Source organism: Nymphalis io, chromosome 18 (genome assembly GCF_905147045.1).
Source record: "Nymphalis io chromosome 18, ilAglIoxx1.1, whole genome shotgun sequence".
NCBI classification, from domain to species: Eukaryota; Metazoa; Arthropoda; class Insecta; order Lepidoptera; family Nymphalidae; genus Nymphalis; species Nymphalis io.
In genome coordinates, this window is record NC_065905.1 from 10,158,371 (window position 1) to 10,171,684 (window position 13,314).

Genomic DNA, 13,314 nt, shown 5'->3' on the forward strand with positions numbered 1-13,314 from the left:
TATGGTAAGTGGTCACCACAGCCCGTAGACACATTGACGATATAAGAAATAATAAACTTTCCTTACATATTACATAACAAACAAACAAACCCGTTTTAAAATTTATATTTTAGTATCAATCATTCAAATCAATCAACAGCCAATCGTTGTCCACTGCTGAACATAGGCCTCTCCCAAGGTGCGCCAAAGCTCCCTGTCCTCCGCCTTCCGCATCCAGTTGGTGCCCGCCACCTTCTTAAGGTCGTCGGTCCACCTGGCTGGAGGGCGCCCTACGCTGCGCTTACCGATTCGCGGTCTCCACTCTAGGACTCGTCTGCTCCAACGGCCATCGGTCCTACGACATACGTGACCAGCCCACTGCCACTTCAGCCTGCTAATTTTGCAAGCTATGTCGGTGACTCCGGTTCTTTTCCGGATAATCTCATTTCTGATCTTATCCTTCAAAGATACTCCGAGCATAGCTCGCTCCATAGCACGCTGAGCGACTTTGAATTTGTGGACTAGTCCCGCAGTTAGTGTCCACGTTTCGGCACCGTATGTCATGGCAGGTAAGACGCATTGGTTGAAGACTTTCGTCTTCAAACATTGCGGTATAGACGACTTGAGGACTTGACGAAGGTTGCCAAATGCTGCCCATCCCAAGCGAATTCTTCGATCGGCTTCCTTCTCGAAGTTGTTCCTACCGACTTGTATTATCTGTCCTAGGTAGGTATATTCACTAACAACTTCGAGAGGTTTCCCCTCGACGTATATCGGTCCCGGCACGACATGCCTATTGAACATGACCTTGGTCTTGTCCAAGTTCATACCGAGACCGACACACCGGGAAGACTCGCCTAGGCTACGCAGCATTTCGGTGAGTTGTTCCAGCGACTCTGCTATGATGACGATATCGTCGGCAAATCGAAGGTGTGAGATGTACTCGCCGTTTACATTGACTCCATACCTAGTCCAATCCAGCGTTTTGAAAACGTCTTCCAACGCGTTGGTGAACAGTTTCGGGGATATTACATCCCCCTGTCTCACCCCTCTGCGCAGTTGGATCGCCTTCGTCTTACAGTCCTGGATGTGGACAGTCATTGTAGCGGCGTTGTACAGACATCTCAGTACCTCGATATATCTCCAATCGATATGACATCTCTGCAATGAGTCGAGCACTGCCCAGGTTTCGATGGAGTCGAAGGCTTTCTCGTAGTCCACAAATGCCATACACAGCGGCTGATTGTACTCTTCGGTCTTCTGCACAATCTGCCGAACAGTATGGATGTGGTCCACGGTGCTGTAGCCTGATCGAAAGCCGGCTTGCTCTGGGGGCTGGAACTCGTCAAGTCGTCTGGCGAGACGGTTTGTGACGACTCTTGAGAACAGCTTATACACGTGACTCAGGAGGGAGATTGGTCTTTAGTTTTTCAAGAGGGTTTTATCACCTTTCTTGAAAAACAGTACCACCTCACTCCCGCTCCACGTTTCTGGGGTCTTGCCATGTTGGATGACGGAATTAAAGAGGCTTGCTAGCTCTTTCAGGACCGGAGTCCCGCCTGCCTTAAGCAACTCTGTTGTGATTCCGTCATCTCCCGGAGCTTTGTTGTTTTTAAGCTGTTCTAGAGCCGCCCTAATCTCTCCTTGGTCAACGACCGGGAGCTCCTCGGAGTAATGGCGCATAAGAGGGGCGCGCTGGTCATCAATACTGATTCCCACGGGTTTATCCGATCTTGAAGAGAACAACTGCCCATAAAACCTCTCTACTTCTCCGACAATCTCAGACCTAGAGGTAACGACCCCACCATTTTCAGTTTTAAGTTTTGTCAGACGCGGCCTCCCAAACTTGCGAGCGAACACTTTCGATCCCCGATTTTGCTCAATCGCAGCCTTGATGGCACGGGTATTGGAGCGTCGGAGATCGCGTCGCGTCAGCGTTTTTATTGTTCGGTTTAAAGCCCTATCTGACAAAAACGATGGTAGTTCTCGTCGTTTTCTCATGAGCTCGAGTGTCTCAGCAGAGAGTTTTGGTGCGTTGTCTCTTCTCTGTGGCGGAAAACACTTGCGGGATGTGTTTTGCAGTATTTTGACCAGCGTGTCGATTCTCTCATCAATGCTGCTTATGGTTTCCAACGCGGTGAATTGATTTTGAAGTTCCATTTGGAACTTTTCGGAGCCTTGAGCAGCTTGGAGCATGGTAGGTCGGAGAGTAGACCTCATCATTCTCGATCTTTCGGCTTTTAAGTTGATATTTAGAGTGCCTCGAACCAAGCGGTGATCACTTCCGGTATTAAACCTGTTGATCACTGAAACATCTCTAAATATGTGCCTTTTATTCGAAATGATAAAGTCTATCTCGTTCCTTGTCACGTTATCGGGGCTTCGCCAGGTCCACCTCCTCTGAGGCTTCTTTTGAAAGAAAGAATTCATCAAAAAAAGCCCCTGCGCTTCGAGAAAGTTTACCAGCATTTGCCCCCTGTGATTTCTGCAGCCCAAGCCGTAAGGTCCGACTTTCGATTCACCGCTATCTTGTACTCCCACTTTAGCATTGAAGTCTCCCATAACAACATTGTAGTGGGCCTTCGAGGTGTCGTTGAGGGCCTTTGCGATGTCCTCGTACATCGCTTCGACCACATCATCAGAGTATGTCGAAGTTGGCGCATATACCTGTACGACCTTCAGGGAGTACCTGTCGGAAAGTTTTAGGACAAGGTACGCTACCCGGTTCGACACACTACTGATTTCCACAATGCTGCTAATGAGATCCTTTTTGACTAGAAAACCGACACCACCCTGGGAGAGGTTATCACCTTCGCGGAAGTAGAGTAAGTTACCGGACTCTAGAGTTATCGTGTCCTCCCCCTGTCTTCGGACTTCAGATAACCCCAGTATATGCCAGTTTATATGACTTAACGCTACTTCTAATTCGGCGAGGTGATGGTCCAGCCTCATCGAGCGTCCATTATACGTTGCCATTTTCAGTCGTTTTATACGGTAGCCTGCCGTGAACCGGTGATTCTTAGCACCCCTGCCCTGCCGATACCGCGACCGCTACCTTGGTCGGGCCTAGCGGGCTTGCCGGTAACTGGGGGCCTTTTTTTGGGCGCATCTGCCATTAAGGCAGGGGTTTGCTCATACTCGCCGCGCTAGGCAGGCGTGTTGGCGAGCGTAGTAGGGGGGTAAGATGTTTATGGGAGGGGGGACGCTGCTGCCCATCCCCCCTTTTCCCCGTCCCTCAGTCGACTCTTACGACACCCCCGGGATGACATTGGGGAAGTACTATTCTAAGCCGGTACTTCACGGCAGTAATTATATTAGTATAATAAATGCGAAATATATACTTGGTGGTAGGGCTTTGTGCAAGCTCGTCTGGGTGGGTAGTTACCCACTCATCAGATATTCTACCACTAAACAGCAATGCATAGTATTGTTGCGTTCCGGTTTGAAGGGGGAGTGAGCCAATGTAACTACAGGCCCAAGGGACATAACATCTAAGTTCCCAAGGTTAGTGGCGTATTATTTCTTACATCGGCTATTTCTATGGGCGGTGGTGACTACTTTCCAGCGGGTGGCGCATTCGCCGTTTCCATGCCTATAACATAAAAAAAAACAATTACATTTCTCACCTGTGAAGCAGACTAGCTAACATCTCGACTTTCTCCAGACTATTATACTTTGCAGTTTCGGCCACCTCGCATAAGTATCGTATCCACACCGCGTGCGGGGCGACGAATGGTGGTCGAGGTTCTAATTTGGCACCTACAATAACAAACATGATTATTACGTAGCACATAGTAATGAAAATATGTCACATGTATCCACCAAACCGCATCGGAGCAGCTTGGTGGTGTAAGCGATCCTTCACTTCAAACGGAGAGAGCCTTAGACCAGCAGTGGCATATTTGCATTGTTTCTCAAAACGATATATATTATATTTGTCAACTTGTATTTTAATCTATTCAACTATTTAAAAGCCTTCATACTGTTCAACATCGACATACATTGTGCCAAATATTATTTTTCAATTTATCTTCTCGTCAATAGATGGCGTTAGATGTATTTTACATTGCGCTATAAGATTTTTTTTTAAAGTACTAAGTAAGTTTTTGTAATTTTATAATGAGAGAGAACAATTATACCATCTGACCAGCAGTACATACACGGTGGTTTTATTTTTGAATTCTCACAATACCAATACTACCAGGTAACCACAAATAGATATTTATTACATTTAAAAACATATACGGGACTGACGTGCCTGTGTAGGACAAAAGTCCCAAAATAAATAAGAAAAAAAAAGACATTAAAATTTAAATCCATAAATAAATATTAATGATTACCTTCATATGCTGCTAAGGGACTAATTTCATCTGTCTGTTTAGAGAACAGCCCCATCTTCCTGTCGACAGTGCACTGCCAGGCGGCGAATATCTCCTGCAGGAGGCGCAGTTCCAGATCCGGACGAGAGGTGTTGAGCCATTGCCAGCACTCCACTGCGGTGGTGACCGCGTCCTCCGTGAATATGTCCACTTGGGACCAAGCTGAGACGAAATGCTTTATTCAATATCCGGTACACTTGGATATTTTTTAAAATTTGTACTTATAATAGACTAGCTACTCGTTCCGGCTTCGCACGGTTTGAATGAAATATCCGTATGCAAATCTTTGATTTTATCGCGTTCAGTCAGACAGAAAAACAGACATGGTGGGGGCACTTTGTTTTATATTATGTCGTCATATTGGAAGACATTGATTTTAAAATAGAAAATATGGAATCTATTTATATATCAAACGTGCTTGTGTCGGATATAAATTTGACACTGTGGGTGGGTGGGGGTTTGTGGAATAAGTTCTGAATCTTCTCAAAAGGAGGTTTCAGCCTAGAAGTGGGAAATTTACGGATTGGTAAGTCACTTGGATGAGTTTTTGAGCATACATATTGCTAATAAATGCGGTGTCGTGTGACACTAGACTGCTAAACGATTACAGCGTGCGAAACGACAACTGTAGTGTTCTAAACGTAGACAGAGAAACTAATAGACGCAATGACGATTTCCTTCTCACTTACACAAGAAAGAGAACGAAAATTACGTTACAAATGGTTTAGACAGAGATAGAATTATCAAATCTTTTGTCCCTTATCGCGTAACCAGTTTTGGTGTTTGTTGACAAGACAGCTTGATAGTTGGTGCGTTCATTGTGTTTTTTGTTCAATTTTCGCTTACTTTTATGTTAGGAAACGATTCTTATCCAGTGAAATGGCCGAGAAACAATCCTTATATCATATCGAAGGTTATACAATGGTGCAGTGTCGTATAATTTCATGTTAAAGTGATAGCAAGAAGAAAATTGCCGGCGTGTGTTTTTATGCGTAAGTATGACTATTTTGTCCCTCAATATAGTTCCTCAGTGACGTTTATTTATGCCATAGCATGACGGAACTTATATTGCATTAAAATCTTGAAGATAATAGGATTTTCCAGTTTTTATCATTCATAACCTATAATTATTTATCATGTAAGTGCTACCAGCATCCGCTAAAAAAATGTCCCGATTTTCGATAAAAAAACATCGACTCGACGACAATGTAAACAAATAAATACGGAGTCCAATTATAACTATATATATATATAAAATATATTTTAATTTATTCGTTTTTTTTTTATAATTTCATAACGACAACATTATTTAACATTCTTCATGAATTTATAATATTATTAGATTCCGAGTCAAGAGGTTAACATAGAAATATATTCTTTAGTAATAATTTAATTGAGTGTTTTAGATTTCAGCTTCCGAGGAGAATGCGAATCCAGTACCATATAAAGATGCCGAAGTACTATTGATAACGGAAACAAAAACAAACAACGCAACAGTTTTCGGGTGTAGTTGAAAAACAAAAAAATATTTTAATTGAAAAAAAAAGTATAATAAATATTAAAAAGTAAAATTTAATAACTTTATTTCGTTTTAAGTAAATCCTGAAAATTATTTATCTCCCGAAACGGCCCCGCGGTCTACTCGTTTCTCTGTCTACGGTTCAGAGGCCGCGGCGTGCGGCGCGCCGTGCGGCGGGACTCACCGATGGCGTGCAGCAGCGCGCGCGCCGTGGGCGAGGCGGCGGCGGGCGCGGCGGGCGCGGCGGGCGCGGCGCGCGCGTGCACCAGCAGCGCCGTGCAGCGCCACAGCGCCGCGCGGTGCGCCGCCTCGCCGCCGCCCGCGCCCGCCGCGCGCAGCGCCGCCAGCAGCCGCGCGCCCACGCGCCACAGCGCCGCGTCGCCGCCGCCCTCCGCGTGCACCGCGCCCGCCACCTGCGCTCGACGGACGTTTCCGTGGGACGCCTCCGATTGTCGTTATCGTGCGCGGTCGCCGAATTAGATTTAGGTAGCTTTCGACGATCACGGCAGATATAAATATATTATAATTATTGAAACGCTCGTCCGGCTAAAGTTTACCTCTCCGGAAAATCGACTCCTCTGCGAGACGACGGCCAGCAGTGCGGCGGAGTCCTGCGTGACGCAGGGGGGCCTCTTCTCCAGGGCGGAGCGCGACAGGGGGGCCGACATGCGGTTGAGGCCGGCCGCTCCCAGCAGGGCCCCCGTTGCGAGGGCCAGCCCGCAGTGGTGCCATAGTGTCGAATTTGGTACCTATTTCAATGTTTTTTTTTTATAAATAATGAAAGCGGACGAGCATATGGGCCACCTGATGGTAAGTGGTCACCAAACGCCCTTAGACGATGGCATTGTAAGAAATGTCAACCATCGCTTACATAGCCAATGCGCCACCAACCTTGGAAACTAAGATGTTATATCCCTTGTGCCTGTAATTACACTGGCTCACTCGCCCTTCAAACCGGAACACAACAGTACCAAGTACTGCTGTTTTACGGTAGAATATCTGATGAGTGGGTGGTAACCTACCCAGACGAGCTTGCACAAAGTCCTACCACCAGTAAAGTTCCATTTTAAATTTATTAGTATTAATATAGATTTTAGTAACATTAAAGTCTAAAAAATTAAAGTACTACTTGCAAATTTTGTGCAATAAAGACGTAATAAATAAAAAAATAAAATATCAATATATAAACATGATAATATAACACGATCATACCTCATATATACTACAATATTATTACCTGATTAAGATATTCCTGCAAATGTGACCTGGTGGACTGCGGCGCCCACTTCATGGCCTCTTGGACGATGCCGTGACAGCGATCAGCGAAATCCTTAACGATGCCCTGTTATAAATCAAGTCCGTGTTAGTATACAATTGTTGATAAAGGAAAAAAAGTTGCGAAAAAAAAAGATCACGTAATTTTTTATTCTCATAAATATTAATTTGCACAATAAAGCAATGACTTCCTATCGTGTTACGGAGATGGTTCGGAAAGAATTCCGCCTCACATCTTCGATGCATGTTAACGTTATTACATGTAGCAAAATTTATTCCAACATACTGGATTCCTCATGACACGTTCCATAACCAAAAAAACAAAAGGACACACGTAATACTCAGTTGTTTCTTTTTTTCTCGAATTTAAAGACCGCCATGTTGACAGCAATGTTGCGATGACCCCTTGTTTTATATGCGTGACATCCTTAAAATAGATCAATTGAAAAAAAAAACTAACCTCACGACCCTCTAATGTATCCTGTAGTTGTAGAGTGAAATCAGTTCCGGGAACTTTTAGTAACGGCGTTTCTTGATTCGGGTCTAATTCTAGACTGAAGCTTAGAACTTGAAGAATGTCCAACATCGACCAGAGTACCTAGAATTATTTTAAATATTACATATGCTACAGTTATACATGATCATGAGGGGGGGGGGGGACGTATATAGAAAGAGAAAAAGAGAGAAAGAGAGCAAAACATACCCGACAGTTCCACAGCAGATGTGGGAATCTATCAACCAGGCCTGCTAGCCATTTATCTGCAACCCGTCTTATTTGTTTGTGTATGTGGTTGAAATTGACCAATAGGAACTGAGCGTGGCCCTCGAGTTCCCTCTCGCGGGACTCATCCTTTATCTTCTCCGACATAACATCGAGAAATTTCTGGAACACTTTGTCGCCGACGCTGCGGGAAATTGTTAATTTTTTTATAATAACTTGTAAAGTATATAAAAGTGACCGGTTAATATATGTATATAGTATGATCAAGACATCATTATATAAATATTAAATATAGCCCTTATCGTGTTTCTCAAATAAGACAGGATCGTTTAAAGGAAACAATTATTCCATCTTTAGGGGTCGACTTTTTTCTTCAAAATGGTGGTCAGAAAAGAAAAGCAATAGGTGCAAATATGGAGTAACATACATAGAATAGAATAGAATATGCTTTACTGTACACCAAGAGTTACATAAGCATACAGTTATAAACAAACAAAAACTATTAATGGGCTATACAAAAGGAGGTCTTATGGAAGAGCGATCTCTTCCAGACAACCTTTGGGCGAAGGACATGATATGAATGAAGCGGTAAGGAGGTGGACGAATCAAATTTCCTTTTTTTAATTTATATATAATCATATATACATAGAAATGAATCGATATGATAGTCACTCTTTGAACTTGGCTAATTATACTAAAGAAATATATTATAAAACATACATTTCAGAGCTTTCAAAAATTTTTTTTTCAATAACAAAGTTAATATTTAATGTATATTATAATACTGACCTGGCGACACACTGCCACATACCACTCTTATCTTTTTGCAGAGCTGTATCGCTCAAGTATTCGATGATCGGCTGCAAACTGGGTTCCGGTGAGTTTAATACTCTGTCAAAAAAAAAAACAAATATATTTATTTTTTAAAATCAGGGATTTAGGATTAGTATTTGATATATTTCAAGCAACAGATATAAATTGATAAATATCTACGTACATAGGTACGTTATCAATTATCAAATAAAATAGAATAATAAAAGGCTGTACAGACAACACAAGAAAACTATTTTTTTTTTAAATATGGAGCACTCACCTTAAAGTCTCCAGCCAATAAACACTCAATAGATACATACAAGGCGCGAATGTCAGCTTATTTACAATAACAGTGACGTCAGGCGGATGATCAAGCAAGTTCAATATCTGTGTCTTCAGTTCCTGCAATTCGTTTATCGAAACGGAATCGTTTCGCACGGCTGACGTGTATTGTAATTCTCGCATTTCAGAACGCAGTGACGTTTGCGAGACAAGGTAGGGAGATTTTACGGCTATCTCTTTCACACCTGCGTACCATTCTTGGGGCCACAGTCCTGAGAAAAGTTATAATTATTATTGGACTTTTGAGTAGGTTTCTTTTTAATATACCGACTCAATTGTCTAAAATTCTAAATCAAAGTTCAATATTAGTCTACTTATATTATTATTGTTACTATTTCTTTGTAACCATATATTTCAGTATTTAAATGTTATATACAAATGTTTAGCTTATTTAAAAAAAAACCTCAAAACATCAAACAAAAAAAATAATAATCAAACTTTTTACATTTTAATTTACCACAAAACGATGCAATATAAAAAACATCATCAGCACCAAATTCTCTATAAATAACACCTCAAAAATCGCTTATTTTATCAAAGCAAAACCAATCTTTAAACACTCCTAGGAATAAAATAAAAATCAAACTAACAACGCATTCTATAACGGACATAACGAAAAACACAAGTTTTCTTTAACTACTCAATATTCACACATTTAAACAAGTGGTTCGACATACGCATATAAATGCATCTTTTTAAAATGACGATATATAGGCACATGTTATTTACTTATTATGTAATTTAATTTATATTTTATATAATTATCTTATGTATCCGATCGCGGAACAAGGAGAATATCGAACTATAAAAATGTTAGAAGTCTCGCCGTATCCATTTGACTATTCCAATTTTGAAAATTTAGCAACGAATAATTTCAAGCACATACCAATACGATATGTCAACAAAGATGTATAAAAACAAATAATAATAAACTTTATTGCTTAAGACAAAAGATTCGAAATCTCTTACAACGTTCACTGCAACTGTGCGAATGAGATGCCAATATGTAAATGTACGAGAGTGATAAAGACAAATTTTGACTGTTCAACGTAAGAAATTGTTATTCCGCGTACGTAGTACAGTCTAACACATTTTTTTATATATAATACATTAACCATTTTGTAAATAGAAGCTGCTAATACATAAATTAAATGAACAGATGCATTCTACATAGGGTAGAACCAAGATTATTAGATCGCTTATAATGAAACGTAATTCGGACATACTGGTTTGTTTCAAATCCCTAAATGGTGTAAAAGCATTACTTTGAAAAATCACAATTTAATGATATTTAAATAGCATTGCTATATATCATCATTTATAAAAAATACATAACTGTCATACAAAACCAAACGACATACAACTAAGAACGTTCTAGAAGCAACTTTACTCACGCTTTCGCATGGCTACAGGCGTGGCCATAGAAGAAGAGACAATAAGATGATTTAAATACTAATAATAATATCAATAGCACATTTCATAAGTGGTAAGTAAGTAAAGAAAGAGGAGTGCCAAATTGAATTTAAAGGTAATTAACTTAAGGTTGTAATTCGAGCGAGTATCATGGATACATTTATATAGGAAGAATATTCGATATGAATAAATATATTTTATATATTAACCTGATTCAGCTGCTGTGAATCCCATCACGACGCAGTAGAGCCAGAAGTCCTTGAAGAGCTTGTGCAATCTCGGCTTTGGGTTTTTTATTGGAGGTAATCTTTTTACAAGTACCTATGAATAAAAAAACAAAAAAATTTCGTATATAATAAGTGGAGTATTATCTCCTGTTTTATTTCAACTTAATAATAAAATAGGAACAAATGGATATTTGCAATTTGTGATTAGAATTCATATTGTGTTTTTTAATGTATTAGGTAGGCTGACTGGCAGTTGGGCTGCCTGTAAGTTATCACTACCGGGTGGTAGAAATTAGGGTTTCCGTCTCTTTAAAAAAATTATGAATGAATTTTGGGGATAAAAATGAAGTTATTAAATAATTATTTTTCTTATTTCCATTGAAATAAATATAATGTAATCTCTCACCGCAATTACAGGTATAAGCACACCCAAGTTCCCTGCGCTGCCGGACGCCTTCAGGACGGGCGCCGGCGACCGGTCCGTCGCCCTCTCCCCGCCGAGGCCCAGTTGCACGAACAGTTCCAGCAAACGCGTGAGGAGTTCGAGGCGGGCTCCCGTACCGCGAACGTTCGCAGCTATGTTCGCGAGCGCGTTCAGCACGGCGCCGGACACGTGACTAAAAACAATATATATATATATATATACATTAGGAAAACTATAGCGCATGATGGATACGAAAATTTTGTATGTAAAAATATATAAGAAGATTAAAAAAATATAATACTTTTGTCTGTATGGAATGTAATCTTCGATGTTATTAATATTAAGAAACCACTAATTTTTAGCCGTCTTGCAAACCCAGTAACCGTAACCGTATGCACTGCCAAGATAATTTAGCGCGTTTCGCATTTTTTATGTCCCATTTTTCATCTTTCCATCCCATCGTTAAATTACGAAACTTCTATATAGTAATACTTTGCATAAGTATTGAATAAGGAAAGACAATTTACATTAAACTATGTCTTGTTAACTTAATCAAGATTGGTTATATTTTCTCCTACTTCCATTGGAATAGAACACGTATAATGGGGGTACTAAATCACCGAAATGTTTCTTAAATAACAATCGTTCGTTCCTTTTCAACAACCTCTTAGTTAATAAGATTTGAACCCGCGATTTGTTTCAGTTACGTATCGATTGTGTCACGGCCACGGATAACTCAGTAACAGTAACAGCCTGGTAATATTCCCCTGCTGGGCTAAGGCCTCCTCTCCCTTTTGAGGAGAAGGTTTGGAGCTTATTCCACCACGCTGCTCCAATGCGGGTTGGTAGAATAACCATGTGGCATAATTTCAATGAAATCAGACACATGCAGGTTTCCTCACGATGTTTTCCTTCACCGTCAAGCACGAGATGAATTATAAACACAAATTAAGCACATGAAAATTCAGTGGTGCTTGCCCGGGTTTGTACCCACGATCATCGGTTAAGATTCACGCGTTCTAACCACTAGGCCATCTCGGTGTTTTTTTTTTATAACTCACCGATACTGTTTTCTATCGTCAGTGTGCTGGTAGGCGGCGCTGGCTGCTTCCACGGTGATGACGGTGAACATCCTCATGATCTCGTCGTGAGCTGGACCCTCGGGGCTGGCGAGCGCCATGCAGCCGAGCTGATCCACTATCAGCGTGTCCAGCGATGATGGGGAACGACATAACCTAAAATAAAATAAAGCAGTGATCGTTATTAGAATGAACTATGGTTATGAAGAATGATGTGTGAGGAGTCTTGTACTGTATGTTAATCATATATATATGCGAATGCAGACCTAGTCCATGCCTGGGATTGCCATCCAACTGATACTAATTTTACATTTCGAAATGTTTAAATAAAATAAAATATTTTTATTTTACATTGGTTTCATCTGATTGTCTAAGCCTCACCTCTGTTGAAAAAATTGAAGTATGGTGTCCGTTGTTTTCGGAGTATCCTTCAGAGCCACTGCGACGTGACCCAACATTATAACGATGTTCGTACTTATTAATGAAGACTCGCTGGAAACGAAAACAATTTATATTAAAAATACTTTTCAGTGCTCTGTCTAATAAAATATACTTTAATTTAGATCTTGAAAAAAAATTGAAATGTTAGTACGAAAATGACAATGTTTTTGTTTTGTTTTTTTATAGAATAGGAAGGCGGACGAGCATATGGGCCACCTGATGGTAAGTGGTCACCAAACGCCCTTAGACATTGGCATTGTAAGAAATGTCAACCATCGCTTACATAGCCAATGCGCCACCAACCTTGGGACCTAAGATTTATGTCCCTTGCGCCTGTAATTATCATCATGTCATCTAAACTTCTAAATGTAAAAAGCTATATCTACAATTTGAACCCGCTGTTCAAATGGTTTGGAAAGACACTACTTTTTAATCTAAAAGCTCCCTCCCTTTCTAGCACCCGGGCGATACCGTAAGTGAAAACTAGTTTTATAATAAGCTAACTGCCCCGCCCGACAGACCCGACCTGTCAAATTTCCACTTAAAACCAAAAATCTCATGAAAAACGCGTGACTCTTAACCGATGATCGTGTGTTCAAACCCGGGCAAGCACCACTGAATTTTCATGTGCTTAATTTGTGTTTATAATTCATCTCGTGCTTGACGGTGAAGGAAAACATCGTGAGGAAACCTGCATGTGTC

The 13,314-nt window shown here is 40.9% G+C and overlaps 1 protein-coding gene across 5 annotated transcripts in view; it reads right to left on the reverse strand.

Moving 5' to 3' along the window:
- Window positions 1-13,314, reverse strand: part of LOC126775412 (phosphatidylinositol 4-kinase alpha) — a 52,779-nt gene that overhangs the window by 25,119 nt on the left and 14,346 nt on the right. For 3 of the 5 annotated variants that reach the window (XM_050497310.1, XM_050497308.1, XM_050497305.1), the window contains 14 exons: window positions 12,553-12,663; window positions 12,154-12,327; window positions 11,075-11,285; window positions 10,651-10,762; window positions 10,423-10,434; window positions 8,967-9,240; window positions 8,663-8,764; window positions 7,856-8,057; window positions 7,613-7,750; window positions 7,115-7,219; window positions 6,435-6,626; window positions 6,062-6,290; window positions 4,320-4,520; window positions 3,606-3,738 (listed from right to left, as the gene is read on the reverse strand). In XM_050497310.1, coding sequence (XP_050353267.1) covers window positions 3,606-3,738; window positions 4,320-4,520; window positions 6,062-6,290; window positions 6,435-6,626; window positions 7,115-7,219; window positions 7,613-7,750; window positions 7,856-8,057; window positions 8,663-8,764; window positions 8,967-9,240; window positions 10,423-10,434; window positions 10,651-10,762; window positions 11,075-11,285; window positions 12,154-12,327; window positions 12,553-12,663 — 2,196 coding nt within the window. The remainder of the gene's footprint in view (window positions 1-3,605; window positions 3,739-4,319; window positions 4,521-6,061; window positions 6,291-6,434; window positions 6,627-7,114; window positions 7,220-7,612; window positions 7,751-7,855; window positions 8,058-8,662; window positions 8,765-8,966; window positions 9,241-10,422; window positions 10,435-10,650; window positions 10,763-11,074; window positions 11,286-12,153; window positions 12,328-12,552; window positions 12,664-13,314) is intronic. The other 2 variants (XM_050497309.1, XM_050497307.1) reach the window with 1 other exon arrangement.